Below are 21,630 nucleotides of genomic sequence, written 5' to 3'. Positions count from 1 at the left end.
AGAAAAAGATAGTGAGGTGACTCACTTCAGTTTAGCATAATGGACTGAAAGTGAGAGTTTAGCCATTGGGAACTTGAAGTATTCACATTCCTGTTTTATCAGGACAAGTGCAAAGTTGACTGCAGACTGTTCATTTACTTGCCTCTTTTTCTGGTGAGGTTTGGAGGGTGGACTGGCAAAAACGATCATGCATGAAACTTTTATAACTGCATACCTTGCAGGCCTGTTACTCATGGGGATTCCTCCTCTTCCTCCTCCTCCTTTATTTTGTTTTTTGGTTTTTGACTCTTTCAGATTCCTGTTCCAAGTCTTATTTCATTGGGGGAAGCTTTGGAAATTGGCTACAGCAAGTATAAAAATCCTTACCACAACTTGATCCATGCAGCTGATGTTACCCAAACTGTACATTGCATCATGCTTCTGACTGGGATCATGGTAAGGGTAAAAGCTACAGCATTAGGGTTCCTTTCTGTGAATATTGCTAGAAATCTGATAAATAAATAAATGAGCCGAGGTGGCGCAGCAGGTAGAGTGCTGTACTGTAGGCCACTGAAGCTGACTGTAGATCTGCAGGTCAGCGGTTCAGATCTCATCACCGGTTCAAGGTTGACTCAGCCTTCCATCCTTACGAGGTGGGTAAAATGAGGATCCAGATTGTGGGGGCAATATGCTGGCTCTGTTAAAAAGTGCTATTGCTAACATGTTATAAGCTGCCCTGAGTCTAAAGAGAAGGGTGGCCTAAAATCAATCAAACAATCAAACAATCAAACAATCAATCAAACAATCAATCAAACAATCAATCAAACAATCAAACAATCAAACAATCAAACAATCAAACAATCAAACAATCAAACAATCAAACAATCAAACAATCAAACAATCAAACAATCAAACAATCAAACAATCAAACAATCAAACAATCAAACAATCAAACAATCAAACAATCAAACAATCAAACAAACAATCAATCAAACAATCAATCAATCAATCAAACAATCAAACAATCAAACAATCAAACAATCAAACAATCAAACAATCAAACAATCAAACAATCAAACAATCAAACAATCAAACAATCAAACAATCAAACAATCAAACAATCAAACAATCAATTAAACAAACAAACAAACAAATAAATAAATAGTGCAAGAATAAGCTATAAATGCTCTTCATGATCTCTTGAAGAAATTTGGGATTATGTAAAATGCTGAATCTTAATTGGCAAGGGGAAACTATTTGTGAGTGTAATTCTGGCCCTGGGCTCAGGTTGCTGCTGCTTAATGCCAGGTCGGTGGTAAATAAAGCTCTCCTCATCCGGGACTTAATCCTGGATGAGGAGGCCGACCTGGCATGTATTACTGAAACCTGGCTGGGCCCAGAGGGAGGAGTTCCTCTCTCTGAAATTTGCCCAGCTGGGTTTCAGATATGGCATCAACCTCGACCCCAGGGAAGGGGGGGAGGAGTGGCTATTATAGCCAGGGACAGCCTTTGCCTGCGTAGACTCATTGCTCCAGAGATTGCGGGTTGCGAGTCTCTCTTGATGAAGTTGGACTTAGGGGTTCAGGTGGGCTTGTTTCTCACGTACCTGCCTCCCAGCTGCGTGTCTAAAGCCCTGCCTGTGCTGCTCAAGGAGGTAGCCGGGTTGGCGGTGGAGTTCCCCAGACTTATTGTCTTGGGGGACTTCAACCTGCCGTCACTCGGCGAAGCCTCTGGACTGGCACAGGAGTTCATGGCCACCATGACAGCCATGGACCTGACTCAAGTAATACAGGGTCCAACGCACGAGAGAGGGCACGCACCCGACATGGTATTCCTCTCTGAGCAATTGAGCAATGGTCTGAGACTAAGGGGCTTAGAAGTATTGCCTTTGTCATGGTCAGACCATTTCCTACTACGGCTTGACTTCCTGGCTCCAATCCTTCCCCGCAGGGAGGCGGAACCAATTAAAATGTTCCGCCCCAGACGCCTGATGGACCCAGAGGGCTTTCAGATGGCGCTTGGGGTTATTCCAGATGCACTCGTCCACAGTTCGGCGGAGTCTCTTGCAGAAGCCTGGAACAAGGCTGCAGCGGAGGCTCTTGATCGGATTGCGCCTTTGCGACCTCTCCGCAGCGCTAGACCCCGTAGAGCTCCATGGTTCAACGAGGAGCTCCGGGAGTTGAAACGCCAGAAGAGATGTCTAGAGAAGCAATGGAGGAAGAGTAAGTCTGAATCTGATCGAACACTTGTAAGAGCTTTTATTAAGACTTACAAAGTGGCGCTCAAGGCGGCAAGATGCGCGTATCATGCCGCCTTGATTGCATCAGCAGAATCCCGCCCGGCCGCTCTGTTTAGGGTGACCCGTTCCCTTCTTAATCAGAGGGGAGTTGGGGAGCCCTTACAGAGTAGTGCCGAGGATTTTAACACGTTTTTCACTGATAAAATCGCTCAGATCCGGGCGGACCTCGACTCCAGTTGGAAAACAGAGTCGGCTGACAACGAGTCAGTTGAGGTGACTGGGGCCCGTCATCCTATAAAGAGGCGCTCGTGCGCCCCCTCCTCAAGAAGCCTTCCCTGGACCCAGCCGTACTTAACAACTACCGGCCAGTCTCCAACCTTCCCTTTATGGGGAAGGTTGTCGAGAAAGTGGTGGCACTCCAGCTCCAGCGATCCTTGGAAGAAGCTGATTATCTAGGTCCCCAGCAGTCGGGTTTCAGGCCCGGTTACAGCACGGAAACTGCTTTGGTCGCGTTGATGGATGATCTCTGGCGGGCCCGGGACAGGGGTTTATCCTCTGTCCTGGTGCTTCTTGACCTCTCAGCGGCTTTCGATACCATTGACCATGGTATCCTTCTGCACCGGCTGGAAGGATTGGGGGTGGGGGGCACTGTTCTTCAGTGGTTCTCCTCCTACCTCTCCGGTCGGTCGCAGTTGGTGTTAGTGGGGGGTCAGAGGTCGACTCCGAGGTCTCTCCCTTGTGGGGTGCCTCAGGGGTCGGTCCTCTCCCCCCTACTATTTAATATCTACATGAAACCGCTGGGTGAGATCATCCAAGGGCATGGAGTGAGGTATCATCAGTACGCTGATGATACCCAGCTTTACATCTCCACCCCATGTCCAGTCAATGAAGCAGTGGAAGTGATGTGCCGGTGCCTGGAGGCTGTTGGGGCCTGGATGGGTGTCAACAGACTCAAACTCAACCCGGATAAGACGGAGTGGCTGTGGGTTTTGCCTCCCAAGGACAATTCCATCTGTCCTTCCATTACCCGGGGGGGAATTATTGACCCCCTCGGAGAGGGTCCGCAACTTGGGCGTCCTCCTCGATTCACAGCTCACATTAGAGAACCATCTTTCAGCTGTGGCGAGGGGGGCGTTTGCCCAGGTTCGCCTGGTGCACCAGTTGCGGCCCTATCTGGATCGGGACTCGCTACTCACAGTCACTCATGCCCTCATCACCTCGAGGTTCGACTACTGTAATGCTCTCTACATGGGGCTACCTTTGAAAAGTGTTCGGAAACTTTAGATCGTGCAGAATGCAGCTGCGAGAGCAGTCATGGGCCTACCTAGGTATGCCCATGTTTTACCAACACTCCGCAGTCTGCATTGGCTGCCGATCAACTTCCGGTCACAATTCAAAGTGTTGGTTATGACCTTTAAAGCCCTTCATGGCACTGGACCAGAATATCTCCGAGACCGCCTGCTGCCGCACGAATCCCAGCGACCAATTAGGTCCCACAGAGTGGGCCTTCTCCGGGTCCCGTCAACTAAACAATGTCGGTTGGCGGGCCCCAGGGGAAGAGCCTTCTCTGTGGCGGCCCCGACCCTCTGGAACCAACTCCCCCCGGAGATTAGAACTGCCCCTACTCTCCTTGCCTTTCGCAAGCTCCTTAAGACCCACCTGTGTCGCCAGGCATGGGGGAACTGAGACATCTCCCCCGGGCATATACAATTTATGAATGGTATGTGTGTATGTATGTGTGTTTAGAAATGGGGTTTTAAAATGTTTTTAGTAGAAATTTAGATTTGTTATAAATTGTATTTTTTGCACTTGTTGTGAGCCGCCCCGAGTCTGCGGAGAGGGGCGGCATACAAATCTAAATAAACAAATCTAAATAAACATTATGGGTTGATGGGTTTTGTTTTTATTGATTAGCACTGGCTCACTGAACTGGAAATATTAGCCATGATTTTTGCAGCTGCAGTTCATGACTATGAGCATACTGGGACTACAAACAATTTCCACATTCAGACCAGGTAAGCATGATGCTTATTAATTGCAACAAAACTTTTCTCTGGGAGCAGTCTCTCAAATGTTGTATTTATAGAATATTTGCAGGTGATGCATACTTAACACTAGTAATGCCGACAGCACACTGCGCAAGACTCTCTTACAATAGTTGCTGAGTTTTAATAAGAAGACAAAATGAGTACTGAGTGATAGCAAGAAGGGAAAAGAGATGAAATAAATTGAGGGAATTAGTTATTTGAGACAAAGTAAATGGAGAGAATTAGTTCTTACATACCTCAGATCTGCACAGTTCACAAAGAGAACAATTCTGGGTTTCTGAATGGAATTGTCTATCTCACTTAAGAGTGTCTTCCCATACTGAGAGACTTATATATATATATATATTTTCCACATAATTACATTCCACCATTCTTCCCAGGGGCCCATGCAGCAATCCTTGAAATAGGCTAGGCCAGAGGTCTTCAAATTTGGCAACTTTAAGACTTGTGGACTTTAATTCCCAGAATTCTCCAGCCAGCTATGCTGCCTGGAGAATTCTGGAAGTTGAAGTCTACAAATCTTAAAGTTGTCAAGTTTGGGGACTCCTGCTTTAACCTTTTCCCCTCACATCAAAGGAAGAATTCAGGATAGGTTTCTGTAGTGCCATAGCTCTATGGAATGAACCAGTTGCCAAGCACCTGAATTTTGATCACATGACCATAGGAATGCTGCAAAAGTTGTAACTGTGAAAAAGTGGTCACAAGTCACTTTTTTCAGTGCCGGTGTAACTTTGAATGGTCCCTAAGGGAGGTATGGTCCCCTACACTGTTGTAAGTCGAAGACTACCTGTAATCCAGAGACCCATGACTTTCAAAGGTGAGCAGGGGTTTAAACTCCGATCTTGATCAAGTTCATAGTGTCAAACTGGTTGGGTAGACCTTTTTTCTATCACTGTTAGACAGAATGTAGTCCCTGTGACTCCAATTTATCCTTTCTCAGTTCCTGTTGATTATTTTAAGCCACTTGTTTAATAGGAAGAAAGAGGGATTTTCAGATTTATACTGTATATACTGTATAACTAGGTGGATAAGGTGGGATATTGATCATGCTATGCTGGGGCGGATTGCTTCTACTGTTGCTACCATGTGCAGCTTCGGTTGTGTTGTGTTTGGTTGTGTGTGCACCCATTTGCTATATGTGTTTGGTTGTGTGTGCACACATATGCTATGCACACATGTTCTCACTATGCTTTTGCTTCTGTGCATGCACAGAAGCAAAAAATCAGAAATCTCTCTTTTGGGCGCATCCCGTTACAAGATTTTACTTCTGAGCATGCACATGAAGCAAAAAAAATATGGAAAAAGATGCCACTGTCCATAGAACTATTATTGGAGCGGTCACGCACAAATTGCGCAATCTTGCATTCACTATTGGTGCACAGTCCACTATCGCACCGGTAGCAATCCAAAACTGGACCAAAACTGAATACAATTGTATTCCAAGTGTGGCTTTACCAAAGCTTTATAAAGTTCACCATTAACAAAATAAACCTAGCTGCTGGTTTGGGCTGGGGTTAGCTGAAATTTAACATCTGAGATGTCGTTGGCTTCCTACACATTTTTATACACTCACCAGAACATCAGATTTGTTCCTATCTGTAAAGAAATTGTTGTTCAGTTGCACTAATGACCCATTAACTTTGTCTTGGGATTGGATAGTTCTACTGCTATATATCAATGTATGTAACAGTATTTCTATCCAGTTAGACATCTTCTGCCTCTCCTGGAGAGAGGACTCAATTTTTCTCACCCATCATGTTGTCTGACCATTGTTCGCTTTAGTGTTAACCATACACATTAGTCAGGGAATTAAACAGATCTATTTTTCTAATATCATATCTGCTTTCTGGGCAAAATGAAAGTTTTACATCACCTGTAGTGATTCAAAGGTCAAGTCCTTTTCTATCTGGATTGAAAATGCATTGATTTTGAGTGCTGTGGAAGCAGAAACACTCTTCCATTCAGATTTCCATTGCAAAAATGCTCCTCTGGATATTTAGTGTTCTGAAACCCCCCTCTCTCTTTCTCTTTTCTCTAGCTCTCTCTCCCTTTTCCCCTCTCCAACCTCCCCCTCTTCCTCCTTCACTCTTTCTCCCCCTCCCCTCCCTTTCTCCCTCTCCTTTCCTCTCTCTCCCTCCCTCCATCTCCCCCGCTTCACTCCCTCTCTTTCCCCCTCACTCTCTCTCCCCTTCCCCTTTTCTCCCTCTTTCTTTCTCCCCTCCCCCTCTTTCTCCTTCCTCCCTCTCCCCTCCCCTCCCCCTCTCTCCCTCCATCTCTCCCACTTCCCTCCCCATTTCTCTCTCCTTCCCTCTCTCTCTCTCGCTCCCTTTCTCTCCCTTCCTCTCCCCTTCTCTCTCCTTCCCTCTCTCTCCCTCTCCCTCTCCCTCCCTCCCTCCTCCATCTCTCTTAAATATAAAATATATGAAACTATATTAATGTATAAAACTAATAAGAATCAGAAAAACATAAAGGGACATAGAGAAGGAGGAGCTATCATTCATTTGCCAGGAAATAATGTACACGGGAGAAATCTATTACTCCTTTGAAGGAGTAATAAAATCACTTTAATTATATCATCTCTGTTTATTTCATGTTTGGACCATACCTCTATGTTTACAAAGTATCTAATTTTAAGGCTTCCTCTATGTTTACAAAGTATCTAATTTTTAAGACTGCCTGTGATATTATGGACCTCTGCAAAGTAGATTCAATCTAATGTTCTTATAAGGGGAGATGGTCCTATTCACCTATGTATTTGAATGAAAATGGAAGAAAGAAATAATAACATTTCGCCACCTACTGTAATAGCTTCATTATAGTATAGAAGCCCTACAGGTGCCAGAGTTTGTAGTCTCACATCCAGCAGGGAAAGTTTTCATTGGGTTTCATTTCAACCAGCCATATCGCCACTTAACTAAGAGAACAGGGGGGGAAAACCATAGTCAGGTTGTGAACGTCTGGCTTATTAGTTCCCTCTCTGCATTTAGGTCAGATGTTGCTATTCTGTACAATGATCGCTCTGTTCTTGAAAACCACCATGTTAGTGCTGCTTATAAGATTATGCAGGAAGAGGACATGAATATTCTGGTGAATCTAACAAAAGATGAATGGAGGTAAGATTGATACCCTGATTATGAATGTCATTCACTCATCATTTATGAAATCTAATGCTTATTGACTCATTGTTATGTTTTTATCAAAACATGATATTATATTTTCTAATGTTGATGATCTACCTCATGTGGGAGTTTTTAATCATCCTATCAGTTTTGTTTTTTAATAAATGAGTTACTCAGATGAGGTGAGATTCAATCAAATCATGTTCACAAGAACAGTTTTTTTTCCCTGAATGCCATCACTCTGCTAAACAAATGATTCCCTCACCACTATCAAACTATTCACTAAGGCTGCATTACTATTACTATTAATCTTATCATCGTTCCTCTCAACCATTTCCTCTCACTTATGACTGTATGACTGTAACTTGTTGCTTGTATCCTTACAATTTATATTAGTATTGATTGTTTCCTGATTGCTTATTTGTACCCTATGACAATCATTAAATGTTGTCCCTCATGATTCTTGACAAATGTATCTTTTCTTTTACATACACTGAGAGCATATACATCAAAGACAAATTCCTTGTGTGTCCAATCACAGTTGGCCAATAAAGATTCTATTCTATTCTATTCTATTCTATTCTATTCTATTCTACTTTACTCTACTCTACTCTACTCTACTCTACTCTACTCTACTCTATTCTATTTTTAGTATTGTCAGGGATATAGTATTGGGTTTGGTGAACTTTGCTATTGTGGAAAGCTAGCCTAGGGCTGAAGAGGATGTTAAACCATCCAATCCACCCTGACCACTCCCACCTCATCCCCCCCCCAATGCTAAACACAACTCTAATGCAGCCCTCAATAAAACCGAGTTTGACACCCCAGTTTATAATAAAACTGGAAAAAATACACAATGTTTCAATTAATGATAATGTGACTTTATTGTTCATTTTCCCCTAAGACATGTAAAACCATGATGCCTAAGACATTCATTATGTTATTGTTTACTTCAGTTACAAGGGGAAAATTTCCATCCAGATAAACCCCAGACTAACGGACAAATCCAATGTATCCAAAGATGTCTGGGTGGAGCATTTAAAATAATATTAATTTTACTTTATTTGCACGAATTTAAATTATTGACATAATGAGATCATGCATTTCATCTTTTATAATGCAGTTTATGTAAATAATGCAAAAGAAATCATTTATGTATAATTCATGTAAGTCTGTCATTACATAAATGATATAAATAATTACAGGGAAGGAAGTTTGCATTTAAAGAATGCTCTGGATGAACAAAACCTCCTTCTCTCGAATAGCTAATTAAATCAAGATTTTACTCTACTTCTTTGATGTCTAAAGTATAGGAAATAGTTTTGGCTGAAAATTTAGAACAGTAGATGGTTAAGTAAGACACTTTAAAAATGGATGCTTATTCACATTTAATCTCCATGTTTTAGTTATATCAGCAAAACAATTCCTAGTAGATTATCTATGTCTGCACAAATAACTTTTCCATCTCTTTTATTCTGCCAGATTTTAAAAAAAAATGCCCAGAAGTTTATATCATGAAATCTAAACAGAATTAAAACAGAATTTAAAGCAGTAATAGAAATAATAAACATGGATGTTTAAAATTGGATATTTATCCTTAGGATAACAAATGTATTTATAAATTATAAGTGCATTTCTTTTCTTTTTCTGTAGCGTCTGTCTTCTGTTTATGATGATGATGAGTTTATCATTACAATGTAGTTAAATGTGAGTTTAAAACATTGGGGAAAGAAAATTGATTTGATTTGCCTATGAAAAATGCACTTTTCTGTAAATAATTCATTTAAACGCACTTTTCAGCCAACAGCTGCGCATAATCTGGAGAGTTGCACAGTCTGAAAAATGATGACATTTGATTCCATGTATTTATATGACAATGGTGAATTAATTCAATTCATTGAAAAAGGCAGAGCCAGTGAAATTCTTCAACATCACCAGTGAATGTCATGGCATCTTCAACTGTAGCGTCCAGTTATAGCTAACTGCAGTTCCTCAGGGTACAAAGAGAAGATCATCTGCAAAAATTTTTTTTTAAAAAAAAATTGCATTTAGTGTAGAAGAGGACAGAGATTGTAAATCGAATGCTTGGATTAAGATAAATTATTTTTTAACAATATTTCAAAGGATTTCATTATATTCCATCCTCCATCGCAATACCTCTCTCTCTCTTACGCACAGTTGCACATGCCAAAACTTCAAATATAAGTTATTATAGCTGCAACAAGTCATTTAGGGATAACAATCTAATTAATTCACTATTTTTTTACACTGATTCAGAAGATTTTCAGTATTCCAGCTGAGGGCTTCCTTAAAGACTCCCTGCTTTCTGCCAAATGCCATCACTCTGCTAAACAAATAATTCCCTCACCCCTGTCGAATCATTCACTAAGGCTGCATTAGTATTACTATTAGTCTCTAATTGTTCCTATCACTCATCTCCTCCCACTTATGACTATATGACTATAACTTGTTGCTTGTATCCTTACAATTTATATTAATATTGATTGTTTTTCTGATTGTTTATTTGTACCCTATGAAGATCATTAAGTCTTGTACCTCATGATTCTTGACAAATGTATCTTTTCTTTTATGTACACTGAGAGCATATGCACCAATGGCAAATTCCTTGTGTGTCCAGTTACACTTGGCCAATAAAAAAATCTATTCTATATCCATTGCCAGATTTTATCTACCAATGGTTAGAATAACTTTACATTGAAATAATTTTATTGTCACTTTCAATGTATACTAATCATCATATGTTAAAATGAAATTTTATTGTGTACAGCTTTCAAAGGGTCACTATTTCCAATATAGATTATATAAACATTTTAAAAATGCATATATCCACATGTATGACACACAAAAACAACACAGTCTAGTTCAGATATATGCATGTACATGGTGAGAAAAACTAATATTCCGAGTGTACCAGATGGATGGCATAGGGAACAAAGCTGTTACATAATCTGGTAGTCCTGCTTTGAAACCTCCTCCAAATGCTGTTGGGTTATATTGCACTTCCTTTCCCTCTCAAAATATATAGGGAAAAAAAAGACCTTGGGAAAATATTCCTGTATATTCATGGTCCTAGAATATTCTAAAACCAAACCACTTCTCATTACTTACTGACCAGCTCAGGAATTCACATATCCAAGATAGCATGAGCTAATATAAGATAACCCAAAATGTATTGTCATAAAGCAAATGTCTCTGAGTCTATGGAGAGGGGCGGCATACAAATCTAATAAATAAATAAAATGTATCCTGAACATTTAATTGAAAGGAAGTTTCCCATTACTAATCAATGACAGATACTACAGAACATGCTTCCCAGTTTTCATAGAAAATATTTTCTTTCCAAAATATGATTGACAAATCAAAGTGTTTGGGGAAGATTGTCACACACAGAGTACCACGTAAACACATTTTTATCACAAATTTAGTAGGTGTACTCTTTCACTCACTACCTCTACCATCTTAGAAAGATCTTCTCCAACAGGGAGCCTTTATAGTAGGGCAGGGGTTTCCAGGTTTTCCGACTTGGTGGACCAGCGGGAGGAGAGGCTAAATTTCCATGCAAGGGGCAGACGCACATACTCACAAGTGCAGCTCCATTTGTACAATGGCGGGCATGTGCTCCCACCACTTGCACAAACACAGCTTCCCACACCCACACACCTTGTAACTTGCACGGCCATGGCCTGGGCAGTGGGTGGAGATCCTTGTGGTAGGTTATCTTTGGTAGAGGACCACTTTCTCAAATTACATATTTTAATGTAGATCCAGATATTTTTGTGTCTAGAGTTGTTGTTTTCTACAGGGTAGTGATGTTATTGTGCTACTGAAACAGGCCTAACATTTGAGATCTGCTCTTCCTTCATTTGGAGGGAAGGTGGGATTTTTAGGGAAGGTGCATTTTATATGTGATCCCTCTGTTAAGTTCTTAACTTGCTTAATTATTTTTCTTTTTGCTGGAAATTAAACCTAACCCATTTCAGGATACAAAAATGGGCTAGATATGGATTGGGAGGCAGACTGCTCTTTTCTGACCTGTTGGTTGCTTCTGTCTATGTTATCCAGTGAGATGTTTACATCATGATGGCAGAATTCTAACCATGTGTAAATCTGCTTATTGCCATAGCGGACAAGCAAGAAAGCCAATCCCCATTGTATCTAAAACTCTGGTCATCTCATAGTTATAATTTTTAAAAGACTTGCAGTAAAAATATAGATAATAGTGGTATTAAAGTTATGTTTTTAAAGCTGCCTAGAACAAAATTGCAGGTTACTGTTGATTGTTTTTGCTTCTGAGAAACAAATGAGTCAGTGCAGTACAATCCACGTGCCTAGGTACAAAATTAATGACACTGTAATCACTTTGATTGCCCACAGGGAACTCCGCAACCTGGTTATTGAGATGGTTTTATCTACTGATATGTCTGGCCATTTCCAGCAAATTAAGACAATGAGGCACACTCTCCAGCAAACAGAAGGGTAAGTGGCATGCCTTCATCCTTCCTTCTGTAGCTGCAGAAGGCTCAGTAGTTTGAATGGCGCCCTCAATCTGGAGCAAGGCTTTATCTTTGCAGAGAGATAATGAGAAAAATGTCTTTCAATTGATAGGATAGACAAAGCCCGAGCCATGGCCTTGATCCTCCATGCTGCTGATATCAGCCATCCATCAAAATTGTGGGATCTGCACTATCGATGGACAAAGGCCCTGATGGAAGAATTTTTTCGACAGGTACTTCTCTCCAATATATTCATAAATATTTTCACAAGCCATGCAGATAGCATTAGCACTTAGATGTATATACCACTTCATAGTTCCCTAAGTGGCTTACAGAGGCAGCATATTGCCCCCAACAATCTGGGTTCTTATTTTACTGACCTCAGAAGGATGGAAGGCTGAGTCAACCTTTCAATGGTTAGGATTGAACCTCTGGAAGCCTAGTCTGCAATAATGTATTCTCACCAAAGCACCACCCCGGCTTTGGCGCAGTGGTTAGGATCAGGCATTTCATCCATTTTCTTTCTTAGCTGTGTTTCCTCCAATCTTTTAATAGCCAATCAAAAATGAAAGTAATGTCCTATATAACATTGACATAAATTATTGAAATTGTAACAAAAGAACAAAAGAAGAGGTGCAAACAACAGTTCAAACCTGGACATTCAGCATGAAACAGTGCTTTTCTCAGCATCTGAAAGTTGACATATAAAGGTCAGGATGGTAGTGGGGCTTCCATGATTGAAAAGACCCTCTCCCACTCATCTCCCAAATGATAGATATCTGGAGAAGGTTTTGCAAGGATGCATGAAGAAAAATACAATCCTTTGAACTGTTTTCTGAAGTGGTTCTATTCACACTCAGATTCTAAGAAAATAGGTGGGATTTTGGGAGGTGCCAAAAGAAACCCTTTAGACACTTTGTTTGTCCCAAAGTAATCAAACTAAAGCCTTTCTTTTATTTTGGAACGATGTGTATTATTTTTATAATCCAGCACAGTGAGGTTTCAAAGGGCGCAGATATAGCAATCGTTATTAAATCAGGAATTAGTATTGCTCATGCATGTCCCCCTTTCCATTCCCTTGTGCATTAGGTTTAATATTTAAGCATAATTTCCTTCAGGCAAAATTCCCAATTAAATACAAAATTACTGTGGTACTTTCCAGAAAAACTGGAATTGTAATTCCCAGAATGTCCAACCAGCATAGTTATAAAGCATGGAGGACCCTAACTTTGGAAAGCTAATTAATTACTAAATTCCAGTTGGATAAACCAGGCCTGGAAATACATATCAAGCTGTAATTTTAAAACATGGTAACTGAACAGTCAGGACATCTCTATTAAATAGAACTTTAAAATTTATTTTTATTGCTTTTAAGATGATAGAAAAAGAAAAGGAACAAAACACTAAAATGATGCAAATACATACACTCTCAAATAAATAGCACATAAAAAGTGAAGCCAACAGAAAAAAAGAAATAAATTAAATATAATACATCATTATTTATTTATTTATTTATTTATTTATTTATTTATTTTATTTATTCATTCATTTGTCCAATACACAAATACATAGGAAAAAAAATAGACATGTAGTAATATATATAAGAGTAAAGTGAACTTAGAGGATAGGATATATGAAAGAAAGAAAGTATATATGATAAGTGAGAGAAAGGAAAGACAATTGGACAGGGGATGAAAGGCACACTAGTGCACTTATGTACGCCCCTTACTGGCCTCTTAGGAACCTGGAGAGGTCAATCGTGGAGAGTCTAAGGGAGAAATGTTGGGGGTTAGGGGTTGACACAATTGAGTCCGGCAATTATGACAATTAACAGTTACAATTCTGTATATACTTACTGAATATAAATATTATTCAAGTACGTAAACATTTATTCCTAATCCATTTATATAGCTATCACTCTTCTACTATATTATATATTGTATATATTATACCTTGTACAAATGAGTACCTTATTTCATAACGCTTGTCCATACCAAGTCTACATTATAAACAATCTGCACAAATATAATCAGGTCTTCAATCCATGGAACAAGTGGAGCCATATATTTATCTTTCCAATGCTGCAATATCAAACCTTTGGCCATCTTAAGGAGATGGAGAATCTATTTAGCTTGTCCAGAAGTTGATAGAACACAAAATAAGAACAACAAAAAGTCTCAGTTGACATGAAGAGAGTGCGTTGAATGACATATAGCATCAGACCCTGAGTAATCAAACGGTTCCATCACTCACTATGACAGATACATCTCAAAAGTGCTACTGGAAGCAGTGAGAAAGGGACAGCCTTACTTGCCAATTTGTGTACAGTACCTTTTATTTCTTACCTAGGGTTGTATTGGCAGGTGTTTGGTTTTTAAATACTTAGGAAGATATTTATATAGTTGTAATGGATGAATGCTCACACTTACTTTGACTTTACTTTCACTTGTTTTCAATTGTATGTTGAGAATCGTATGTTTTCTTCCCCACAACTTTAGGGCGACAAAGAGGCAGAGCTGGGGCTCCCATTCTCTCCTCTCTGTGACCGGAAATCCACCATGGTGGCCCAGTCCCAAATAGGTAAGGGCTGAATGGCTTTGCTAGGTGGTTCAGCCTCCAACTATTTTTCAATATGCATTACTCGTGGAGATGAGCATCACTGAAAAAAATTAAATAGAGGATTCATAGAGTTTTGGGATTGCAGCATATTTTCTCAATCCTTGGCACCACTGCTGTGTAGTTGAGTAAGGGGCTTCACAGTGTACTTTTCTCATTCACAGCTGATTGTCAGGGCCCCTTCTTAGTTTATTTTCATGGCACTCGGACATAGACTCTGTCATGCATATAGACAGTTATATTACCTTTTGGATGTTATCAAAACTAGCTCTCAGTCAAAGGTATATGGGTGACTCAGTGATGTGAGAGAAGGACATATTCCAAAGGTATAAATATTGTGGCTTAATGCTGGTTCGCAAAACAGTGTGGCTTCCTTCCCTCTAAAAAGCTGTTTCATGAGCCACTTTTCTCCATAGTCTTTTCTAGCTTTTTTTAATTTGCTTTGTGACACCAAGTCACAAAGCAAATAAATTAGAAAGCGAAACTTTAGTCTTCACAACCTGTTTTGGAAAATACATGACTATTTTTTAATACATATGAAGAAACTAGCAAATAGTTACAGGATCCAATCTGAGTCTGAAATGAAGTGAGACCAGACAAGCACTCGGTAGACGGTTCCTTTATTAGCTCTTTTTGAAAGTGACATTCAGCATGGAACTCGTCTGAGCTGTCAGTGGAAAATACAGCTCTATTTATACTGTTTGTGGCTCGCGCCAAAAGGAACTGTCATGCGTCTGAGCCAATCAGACGCGACCTTGTTTTATTTACATTTTCTGCCCAGAGACAGCATTTCTCCTCAGTTAGACTTATTTACATAGACTCAACAGAGTCGATCCCTGGGATCAGAGGTTTATTCTTCCAAGCTTTTGAACTCAAGCTGGAACCCATCCTCAGGAAACTTCTGAGTCTCTCTTCTGAGGATGGGCTCCAAAATGAGTCCAAAAGCTTGGAAGACTAAACCTCTGATCCTAGGGACAGACCCAGATTGGACCCTACAACATTATCTTGACACATGCTTATTTGCCTTCATCTATAACAAATAATATTTGTTTATTTGTACCCCCATCTATCATTAAGTGTTTTACCTTATCATTCTTGATGAACATATCTCTTTTTTTTATGTACACCGTGAGAATACGCACCAAGACAAATTCCTTGTGTGCCTAATCATACTTGGCCAATAAAACATTCTATTCTAATCTATTCATTTGTTTTTGTCCAGAATAATATAGGGCAGTGATGGTGAACCTTTGGGGCACCTAGTGCCCAAACCAGAATGTGTGTGCACGTGCTGAAGCACCAGAAACCCCAAAACCAGCTGACTGGTGCATGCATTCCTGTTTTAGGGTCATTTGTGACCATTTTCAAGCAGTTTTCTGAGCCACTTTCAGGTGGTTTTGGCCCCAGGAACGGCCACAAAATTACCAGAAAGTGGCTGGAAAATAGCCCATAAAATGGCCCATTTTCAGGCTATTTTGGGGGCATTTTCAACCTGAAAAACAGCCTGAAAACATTCTGAAAATGGCCAAAACCCCCAGCCCCAAAAATTTGGAAAATGGCCTAGTTATTTGGCCATTTTCAGGCCATTTTCCACTGCAGTGAAGACCAGCTGGCGATGGAACTGGTGTCCACAGAGAGAGCCACACATGCTGTAGTTTTACCATCATGGACAGTAGCGGGTTGCAGCCAGTATGGTCCAATAGGGCATCCCAGTAGCGAAAATAGAGCTGCATGCGCAGCTCCAGCTGACCGGCAGGCAGGGACGTTGTTGTGAGATACGGCTTCTGCGCATGTGCCATAAGACAAAAGTTGTGTTAGGATGTGTGCAAGAGCGAGAGTTTGGCGATTTTCACTGATTTTTTTGCCTCTGGGCATGTGGAAATCTCGCTTGTGCATGTTGTCAAACAAGATTTGGCTTCCGGCGCCTACACAGAAGCTGAATCACGTGCCGATGTGCACCCACAGGACACACGTGTGCCCATGCCGGCCACCAGGAGCGTTCCGGTGTCGCTGGCGAAGAGGAACCCCCGCCTGATCATGGGTATAAGGTCTCCTGCTTCAGCAGGGAGCTGGAATAGAAGACCTCTAAGACCCCTTCCAAATCTATTATTCTGTTAAACAAGATTTTACTTTAACATAAACATATTTATCGTATTAAAGGCATTCTATTGGTACTATAACATATTCCTTAAGTTTCCATCAGTTTCCTAACAGTCCTCCACAAGAATTGTTTTCAAGGTAGCATACTCCTTTTTGAATTGAGCCATAAAATGTTTGATTACTTCTGGAGCATTGTGAATCCCATGGCTTGGTTCTGGGATATATTTGTATGGAATAGGGCTACGGATGCTTCAAATACGAAAAATAAAAAGTGCTTCAAATGCCACAGGAGTGCAGCACTTCCCTACTCCTTATCAATGAGTAATGATGTATTTAATGGGACATTTATTTAGGATGATGGAATGACCTTGGAAGATAAGTTGCCTAAGGAACAGTCAGATAACAGAGGGCATAGCCCGCAGATTCATAATAGACAGAGAAGAGACTCAGAAAGGAACTAATTTAGACTGTAAAAAAATTGTACTATTAGACTTGCAAGATTCTAAACTTAATTAACTCATTTGGAAATGTTTCGTGTCTGGGTTACCTTGGGGAGCTCACATGTATTAAGATGATATAAAATCTATACATAGAATGCACCATTTTATGTTGAGTTCATGTTTTTTTGCTTGTTAGGCTCTTAGTGGAACATATTTAGTGCTTTGACAAGTGTTTTCTTTTAAACAAAATGAAGACCAGTCAAGAAGCACAAGTGCATTGTTCAATACTGCCATCTCAGAGCCGTGGGCTGAATTCTGTCTCCAAGGGTTATTTCTTGTTTCATTCAATAATCTGACAGAACATTGCCAACATGTTGTCAAATCACACCAGCAACACATAATAAGGAGTCATTTCAAGTATAAATCCAATCACATAAAGGTTCAGATGCTCAAGTTGAAATTATCTGAATTCATTTCAGTTCATGTTTCGGGCTTAGAATCAGCCTGAAGGCACTTACTGATGATTTCTGATGGCAACAGGATAGGACTAAGGTGCCCCTTCTAAGGTTGCTTAATCTCTCAATGGTTTTCAGTACACTCAGTTAAACCTCTGAGACGTCTTCAATAATATAGGTGGGTGGAGGATATTATGTTTGTTATAGAGGAGAACAGCTCAAGCCCTACATAACTTAATTGGGGGGTCTACATATTTCCTACTACTATGTTTCCCCGAAAATATGACCTACTCCAAAAGTAAGCCCTAGCTTGATTTTTACATATACACCCAATATAAGCCCTGGTTAAGACCCCATCCACTCGGTTGCACCTGAGAGTATGGGGTGAGGCAAGGCGCATGGGTAATAATCAAGCAAGGGTAAGGATAGGAGGAGGGATTGAGCTGTTTAGCTTCAGACAGTTGCAGCCAGGCCTCGTACACTGCTTCAACTTGCCAGCCGACTTCTTCTGTGACCGCTTGTTGCTGCTTGCATGCAGTGCTCCTGGCTTCTGCTTCACCATCAGAGATTTTTCTGGAAAGACTTCTGCAGCTGATAAAAGAAGTCTGGATTTATGCATGTGGCGCCCCCCGGCTTCCATTTTGCCATCTGAAGTCTTTCCAGAAGACCTAGTGACATGCATGAGTGGCGGCAAGTGGCTGCAGAAGAAGTGGTCCGTCAATGGGCTCCTGCTGAGCAGGGCTGTCAGCTCCACAAAGCTTTGATATGATATTGTTGGAATCACTGCAGGGGTGGGCTGCTGCCCAGATGGGGAGGGAATGCAGTGAGATAGCAAAAATGGAGCTCCATCCCAGAGTACCCAATTTGCATTGAAAGATGTTGAAAGAAAATGCAGGGCGTCCTGTAAAAGCCACGCACACAGTGTGGTAGTAAAAAAATTTGGTAGCCCTTCACTGAATCACTGGCATACTAATGATACCCAACTGGGTATTTTGATCCTGGCTGATTGATGCTTCTGAAGTGCTATGCAGGTTCTTGAAAGCTGTCTGGATGGAGAGGAACAGGCTGAGACTCATTTGGGGGAAGACACCGTGGCTCTGAGTTCAAAGATAGCTACTTCCAGTGAGATACTATCATTACTTTATTTTTTTTTCAATTTTTTTTATTATTTTTTTCATAAAAAACAGACAAATACATACAAACAATAAACATAAAGTGGGGGTATATTTCCCCCGCTTCTTATGAAAGTATACATTCAAATATAGAAAAAGAATACATGATTAAATATATGTTAACTATTATAGTAAAAAAAAGTTAATAAATTTGAGTTAAAGTTTTACAGATCTCGATGTGAGTGTTAAGTAGGGTTAGTATAACATAATTACCAAAAAATACCTTTAATATAATCTTAATTACTATAGTAAAATAGTGTCAAACCTTCAATTCAAACAATAAAGCTAAATTCAACTATTATGCATCTTGGTATATTGCTTATACTTATACATACATACACTACTATATCATAATCGTCAAAAAGTCCTTTTAAACTAATATTAATATTATTATCACCTAGGTAAAAACTAATACAAAGAAAAACAACTAAAGATATATCTTATTTTTTCTTATCTATCCATTTATAGACATTGTTCCATGTTTCATAAAATTTAGTATCCTCTTGATCGTTTAATCTTCTTGTCATCATATCCATTTCAGCGCAATCTAATATTTTAGCTATGACCTCTTCTTCCTTGGGGATTTCCTCCCCTTTCCAATTTTGCGCATATATTATTCTAGCCGCAGTTAATATGTGTATAATTAAATAAAAGATTTCTTTCTTATAGGTCTGATTTGTAACACCTAGTAAGTAAAATTCCGGGGTATTATCTATATCTTGCTTTATTATTTCTTTTAATATTTTTTCAATCATTCTCCAATATATTTTTGCTTTACCACATGTCCACCATTGATGATAGTAGGTTCCTATATCCTTCTTACATTTCCAGCATATTGGGGATGTTTTGGGAAACATTTTTGCTATCCTATTTGGTGGGAGATGCCATCTATAAAACATTTTGATTTGATTTTCTTTTAGAGAAACTGATTTAGTCATTTTCCAATTGTTAATCCATACTTTCTCCCATGTGTCTATATCTATTTCCTTGCCAATATTTCTACACCATCTTATCATAGTATCTTTTAAAGTCAACTCTATATTTTTATGAGCGATAAGTAGTTTATATATTTTCCCTATCATTTTTGTTGAATTAGTGGTAATTAAAGTAGTTAAAGGATTCTTACTTTTATTAAAAATGTAAAGAGTTTTATCCTTCTGATATCTAGATCGGATCTGGGCGTAGTGCCACCAGTCTATTATTATCCCTTCTTCTTGTAATTCAATTCTAGATTTAAGCTTCATCTGATCATTTAATAGTTCTTTATATCTATAAGTTATTTTCTTATCCTTTATAGACTTTGGATGTATTATTGCTTCTAAAGGAGCTAGCCAGTCTGGGATACTTAAAAAATGATTTTTCTTTATGTCTTTCCATACTTCTAATAAGTATTTCCTCAACGTATGCCTTTTAAAATATGAATGGTTTTTGTCCTTATCATACCAGAAAAATGCGTGCCATCCAAGCATTAAATCATGTCCTTCTAGGTCAAGTATTCTTTTGTTATCTAAAATTATCCAATCTCTAAGCCATGTTAATGCAGCGGCCTGATGATATAGTTTCCAATTTGGAAGGCCAAATCCGCCTCTTTCTTTAATATCTTCTAAACAATTCATTTTTATCCTTGCTTTTTTACCTTGCCATATAAATTTTTTAACTAAGTTTGTTAAAGTTTTTAAAAAAATACCCCCTGGGTTTATTGGTATTGTCTGAAAAAGAAATAAGACCTTGGGTAAAATGTTCATCTTGATTGTTGCAATTCTTCCTAAGAAAGATATTTTCAAATTATTCCACATTACTAAGTCATTTTTAATTTCTGCTAGTAATTTCATATAATTATCATTTTTTAATGTTATTGTTTTCGCTGTTAAATTTATTCCTAAATATTTTACCTTTTTTACAATCTTTATTCCAGAAATACTTTCTAATTTCGTTTCTAGTGTTTTATTCATATTTTTAGTCAAGTAATGTGTTTTGCTTTTGTTTATCTTTAAACCTGCTACGTTTCCATATTGTTCAATGGTTTGTAGTAAGGTAGGAACTGTTGTAATCGGCTCTTCAATTATAAACATTAGATCATCTGCAAAGGCCTGGAGTTTGTAGGTTTCATCTCCTACGGTTAAACCTTTTATTTTGGGGTCCGCTCTTATTTTAATTAATAAGGTTTCAAGGGTCATAATAAATAGCAATGGTGATATAGGACATCCTTGGCGAACTCCCTTATTTATGTCAAGTATTGGTAATTGACTGTTATTCAATATTATATTCGTTGTTTGTTTTGAATATATGGTATCTATTAGGTTAACAAATTTTGGGCCAAATCTCATTTTATTTAATTGCATTTTTATAAATATCCAATTAACGTTGTCGAAGGCTTTTTGAGCGTCCAAAAACATTAAAGATGCCGTCTTGTCTGGGTGTTGTTCATAGTACTCTAGTATATTTATTACAGTTCTAATATTGTTTTTAATTTGTCTCCCTGGAAGAAACCCATTTTGGTCTTGGTGTATTATTCCATTTATAACTCTTTTGAGTCTCTCTGCATAAATGGCAATAAAGATCTTATAATCTACATTTAATAGTGATATAGGCCTATAGTTTTTAATCTTTTCTGGTTCTGTACCCTGTTTATGTATTAAGGTTGTCAGTGATTCTGACCAAGATTTGGGAATTTTTCCCTCAAGTCTACATAAATTAAAAGTTTCTAACATATGGTTTCTTATTGTTTCGTTGTCTATCTTGTACCATTCTGCAGGTATGGCATCTGAGCCTGTAGCCTTGTTGCTTTTCTGTTTTTTAATTGTTATTAAGAGTTCCTCCATTGTTATTGGTCCGTCCATGGTGGCCTGTTGATCTTCTGTTATTTGTGGTAAATTTGAAGCCTCTAAATAGTTAAAAACTTCATCTTCGATAACATGATCTTTAGCATATAATTCTTTATAAAAATT

The 21,630-nt window shown here is 39.1% G+C and overlaps 1 protein-coding gene across 3 annotated transcripts in view; it reads left to right on the top strand.

Moving 5' to 3' along the window:
- PDE1A (phosphodiesterase 1A) overlaps positions 1-21,630 on the top strand; it is a 221,883-nt gene that overhangs the window by 183,039 nt on the left and 17,214 nt on the right. For all 3 annotated transcript variants that reach the window (XM_070731884.1, XM_070731882.1, XM_070731883.1), the window contains 6 exons: positions 295-435; positions 4,133-4,233; positions 7,254-7,379; positions 11,781-11,882; positions 12,012-12,132; positions 14,398-14,479. In XM_070731884.1, the coding sequence (XP_070587985.1) occupies positions 295-435; positions 4,133-4,233; positions 7,254-7,379; positions 11,781-11,882; positions 12,012-12,132; positions 14,398-14,479 (673 nt within the window). The remainder of the gene's footprint in view (positions 1-294; positions 436-4,132; positions 4,234-7,253; positions 7,380-11,780; positions 11,883-12,011; positions 12,133-14,397; positions 14,480-21,630) is intronic.

This window comes from Erythrolamprus reginae, chromosome 1, assembly GCF_031021105.1.
Source record: "Erythrolamprus reginae isolate rEryReg1 chromosome 1, rEryReg1.hap1, whole genome shotgun sequence".
NCBI lineage: Eukaryota > Metazoa > Chordata > Lepidosauria > Squamata > Dipsadidae > Erythrolamprus > Erythrolamprus reginae.
This window is presented reverse-complemented; position numbering and strand designations above follow the sequence as displayed.